Source organism: Penaeus japonicus, unplaced genomic scaffold (assembly GCF_977035675.1).
Source record: "Penaeus japonicus unplaced genomic scaffold, GWHDUDI00000001_assembly GWHDUDI00000040, whole genome shotgun sequence".
NCBI lineage: Eukaryota > Metazoa > Arthropoda > Malacostraca > Decapoda > Penaeidae > Penaeus > Penaeus japonicus.
In genome coordinates, this window is record NW_028234442.1 from 4,150,239 (window position 1) to 4,155,238 (window position 5,000).

At 29.2% G+C, this 5,000-nt stretch overlaps 2 protein-coding genes across 2 annotated transcripts in view; one reads left to right on the plus strand and one right to left on the minus strand.

Moving 5' to 3' along the window:
* Pop5 (POP5 ribonuclease P/MRP subunit) overlaps positions 1-3,222 on the plus strand; it is a 3,884-nt gene extending 662 nt beyond the window's left edge. The window contains exons 2-4 of the mRNA XM_043015728.2: positions 1,000-1,133; positions 1,324-1,493; positions 1,897-3,222. Coding sequence (XP_042871662.1) covers positions 1,000-1,133; positions 1,324-1,493; positions 1,897-1,998 — 406 coding nt within the window. The 3' untranslated portion in view covers positions 1,999-3,222. The remainder of the gene's footprint in view (positions 1-999; positions 1,134-1,323; positions 1,494-1,896) is intronic.
* An 86-nt stretch (positions 3,223-3,308) lies between these two features.
* The window catches only part of LOC122252985 (uncharacterized), a 9,011-nt gene continuing 7,319 nt past the window's right edge, over positions 3,309-5,000 (minus strand). Inside the window, exon 9 of the mRNA XM_043015727.2 lies at positions 3,309-5,000. This exon is cut by the window's right edge and continues 920 nt beyond it. Within this exon, the coding sequence (XP_042871661.2) occupies positions 4,684-5,000 (317 nt within the window). The 3' untranslated portion in view covers positions 3,309-4,683.

Here is a 5,000-nt window from a genome sequence, read left to right on the forward strand (position 1 = left end):
TAATAAAAATAAAAATTTTAATAAACTTAATCAAAATAAAACATAAAACATCTAATACAAAATACATAAACAAAATACAAATACATAAACAAAATTAAAATAAAAATATAATAATAATTAATAAAAAAAATAAAAATAAAAATAAAAAAAAAAATAAAAATAAAAATATAAAAATAAAAATATAAAAATAATAAAAATATAAAATAATGAAAATAATAAAAATATAAAATATAATAAAAATTAAAAATAAAAATAATAAAAATAATAAAAATATAAAAATAAAAATAATAATAAAAATCAAAATCAAAATAAAAATTTAAAAATAAAAATACTTACAAATACATACATACACACATACATACAACATACATACATACATTCCATCCCAAAAACATAAAAATTACTCAAAATACATAATAAAACATAAAACATAAAACATAAAACATAAAAAACATAAAACATAAACATAAACAAATAAAACATACAAAAACCAATAACAACAAAAACAAAGACAAAAACAACAAAAACAAAAGCAAAAACAACAGAAGCAAAAACAAAGACAAAAACAAAAACAAAAACAACAAAACCAAAACAAAACATAAAACAACAAAACAAACAAAAACTCAACAAAAACTACAAAAAAACAAAAACAAAAACAAACACATCCAACAAAAACAAAAACAAGAACAAAAACAAAAACAATAACAAAACAAAAACAACAAAAACAACAAATACTTAATTCAACAAAATAAAAAACTTTTTTCTTCTACCTTTCTTTCTTTTTTAATAAAATATTTATAAGATAATTAAAATTAAATTTTATAATTTATTTTTTAAATTTTTGTTATTGTTAATTTTATTTTTAATTTAGAAAATTTTAAATGTTTAATTTTTGATAAAAAATAATTTTATTTTTCTGTTTTTAAGTTTTTCCCTTTTATTTGGGCCTTAAAAGGAAAGAATTTATTGATATGTACATAATAATAAGTTTTATTGCAGATACTTAGTGGTAGAAGTTGTACCTGAGAAACACTTGAAACTCAACTGGTATGGGCTGAAAAATGCTATAGTAGATACAGTAAGAAAATTGCACGGGGATTATGGTGTTGCAGCAACAACTTTAGGCTTCCAAAGTAAGTGGCTTTGCTTATTTGGTTCTTCTGTTTTCACAAGATGATATAAATATGTTTTTTTATTTTTTATTATATTATCGTTATTAAAGTCTCTTGATCCTGATTTTATCTATACATGTTTTTTGCATTATAATTACTGGTTATATGGTTATTTTTTAGTTTATTGTAACCTGAACTTTTCTCGTTGCAGTCAAGTATTGCAATGCTGAAACACGAATAGCCTTCATAAGTTCAGGCAGAGGTCCTCACAAGTTGATTGCAATGGCACTGCCTCACATCAAGAAAATATACAACCAGCCAGTTATTGTTCGCAATTTGCACCTGGCTGCCTCTATGAGACATGGCTTCCTCTTCGTAAAAGTCAGTATTGCTGTCGCTCTTAACTGTATTTTCCACCTCGTACCCTAACTCATCATGCAGACTCTTCACTTGCCTCAAAGTTTTGTGCGATTTTTGTCATACCTGGTTTCCTCTGAGTAGCAGTTAGGATATAGATTCTATTTATTTTTTCATGTCACCCTACTTTAGCACATAGATTATTCGCTTGTCTTATATTGATATGTAATAGTGTCTTTTTGACCGTGTGATAGAAGGGCATAACTACAAGTATTTATGTCTCATTATAAATCTTTATGTATGAATATGAACAAATAGATGTAGGTATGATTGGGTACTTGTGTTCATACATGGATGTTTATTAATCTTTTTTTTTCCATAACAATACCATAACAATTTCCATACTTTTCCTCTATTCATTTTACAGAAATATCATGAAGAGAAAATCAGGGAACTTGAAGGAAAATTGAAGACAGACGCGGAAAAGGAACACTCGCAGCATGTGAAAGAGAAATCCTACTTGAGATGAAAGGCAATGAAGTGACTTATTTAAGGTCATTTGAATTTAGACAAGACAAAGAAAAGGACATATATGGTGAGACTATGTACACAGAATGTAAAAGGAGGATTTAGTTGATTTTGCATAATTGTTGTATGTTTGAATGGTCTGTGTTAACAAAAAGGAAATATAGTGTGCTGTTTATTTTAGCTTTGTGCAAATTGTTACATAGGCATTGCTTTAGAAAATTTTCATTTGTTGAAGGAAAATGTCAGTGTAATTTGAAGTAATCAGTAACCAAGTTTCATTTTGATAATACTATCTTTTGTTATACTTTGATTTTGTTTTCAACTATTGTATTTTTTGTTGTTATCATTCAGTTAACATAGAAGAGGTACATTATTTATACAATATGTATGTTTTATTTCATGAAGTCCTTTGAATATATGTCAGTAATAAAGAATATATACCTATGAATGTATTCCATTGGTTTATGTACCGAAGATGGCTATTTGTATTATTGTAGTCTTTGACATTATCACAAAATAGTATTTGGTAAATAATGTGAAATGAGGCATAGTAAATCAAATTAACCCATTAGCAGTGGATGGCATGATTTGCTACAAAGGCAGAGTCGGTCATAGACGCGGATGGCACCGTGCCAGACAATGTAAACCAGCCATCCTACTGCACAAATATTTATTTAAAACAGCGACCAATGGGTTAATCTCTCTGGATGAACTTAAAACAAATAAAACCATAGACAGAGTTTTGATCTTTAAAGAATATTAACATATTCAGGAAATCTTATACTATTGAAATATCTCCTCTTGCAGTTTCATTACTACTTTATGTTGATGTGCGGAAGTGACAACCTTCACCCTGATGTTACTTGACACACGCTTGAGTGGCTAAGTGCTGCGACAATCCCCATTCTACAGAACCTTTATTCATATCTTAAAAATGTATTTTCATGGTTCTTCATGGATACATTCAATGCAGTCATATAAAGTGACAGAAAAGGTTGTTGCTTTTAGCCATCACTGTACAAAAATCTAGTTATGAAAAACGTAGAGATACATGCCATTCACACCGACTTATGTAATTCCTTCAGCTTGTGAGATTCTGTTTGATCAGTTCTCTTCTCATTACTATTGTTGTATAAATTCATGTGTTCAAAATAATGTATACTGAATTATGTGATATCTTGACATTCTAGTTACTTGTGAAAATAAAACATTGTAAAGTTCAGAAGTGCTTCTTTCAAAGCATACAAGTTTATAAGAAAGAAAGAAAAAAAAAGTGTTTGTAAATGTCCATAGCATGGATAAAAAATCATCTTTATAGAATATAATTTATTGTTTACATTGTACATTGGAAACTGTTTGTAATATATGCAGCAGTTTTGCTTTGCTTGAACATGTATGTGAACCAAATTTATGAGGTATATTTTGATATAACTGCTTTATGTATAAATATTTTTAAATCATGGTAAAGATAAATCAGACTGATAATACTTCAGTAATTCAGTAATCATGTAATAATGAATTCTAAAATAAGTGCAAAACTTTACAAACACACAAACAAAAATGTACATAAGTACCTATAAATTATCTTGTCTTTTCCTTTGTAAATGGAATACAGAATTACTGAACGAATTAGCAAGGAAAAGATGTTAATTTGTACTTACCAAAACATTCATCCATTCATAAAGAAGACAAAAGAAAAAAAAAAAAAAAATGTATTGGACTATTTTCTATTTTTTTCATCAATTTAAATATTTGTACAAAATTTCTGATTTATAGATTTGATGTATATTAATTATCAAGTTTGTAACAGCATAAAATCTACTGGAAAATCATTACAACACAAAGAAATGTGCAAATAATCAAAGGAAATAAAATCAAGCGATATCAAGAAAATCTTAAAATCGAGAAATATCTAAATGAATCGACCAAGATGAAAGAATAATAAGCAATAATTATAAACACAATAACTTGAAAAGTATAACATTTCAATTATACAATAGAGCCTTTCCATCATCTCATCCGAATACAATGGATACAAGTTTCCCTTCCTATGAGGATGGCTCATGAATATTCAAGTGAAATAAAGTTGAATGGTCGCATGTGTTATGATCTTTCAGAGAGGAGGACCTTTCATCCAATTTTCCTCATTTTCACGGAATCAAACTCTCACTTGCTCACACTCGTTTATTCACTCTTACCACTCAAGTACGCACATACACACATTCACTTACCCAACCACCCACTCAACTCATTCACTTATTCACTCACTCATTCTTTCATTTATTCATTCATTCACTCACTCACCAAATAGACTATTAGATACTATGTTTGAGATATATGCAATTTTAGTTTTACTGTATAATTTGTTCTAAACAGTAGCTTTCATGTGTTTGTATATGCTACTATACATATCATTTTTATTTTCCTCGTTATATTATATAGGCTTGTGTTTCATTAGACTTTAAGTATAATGTTGATTGCTAAGTTTCATGGTTTCTTTAAGTATCATAATACTCTCCACTGGATAAATATTCTTAACTTTCTGAGTCCACAACATAATACCTTTAAAACAGTGCTCTAATGCAACTCATGTGTAATCAAATAAATGGAAATTTGCAAACGAAAATGAAAGATGCTTGCAATGGCATTCATTACTTTGCCTGATAACTGACAGTGATAGTCAGGCTTAGGTGCATGGCATGCCACTGCCTATGGCATCAGTGGTGGCTTGATCGAGGAGCTTTTGGAGGGCAGGAGGGAGCTCTGTCTCCGAGCTGTTGTCCCTCTTGAACAGGCGGAATTTGTCCCTTGCACTTGGCTTCCCGTCCTTGGATGGACTGCTTTTTGACTTGAGAGCCTTGCTTTTGCTCTGACCTTTAGGTGCAAAATCCTTCTGCCACTCCTCCAGTGCAGCGTCAAGGTTGTCGTTATCACTGTCGTAGTCACTGATGTCCAGATCAAAGCTGCTGTCATCATCATCGCCCTCATCTTCCTCTTCAATGA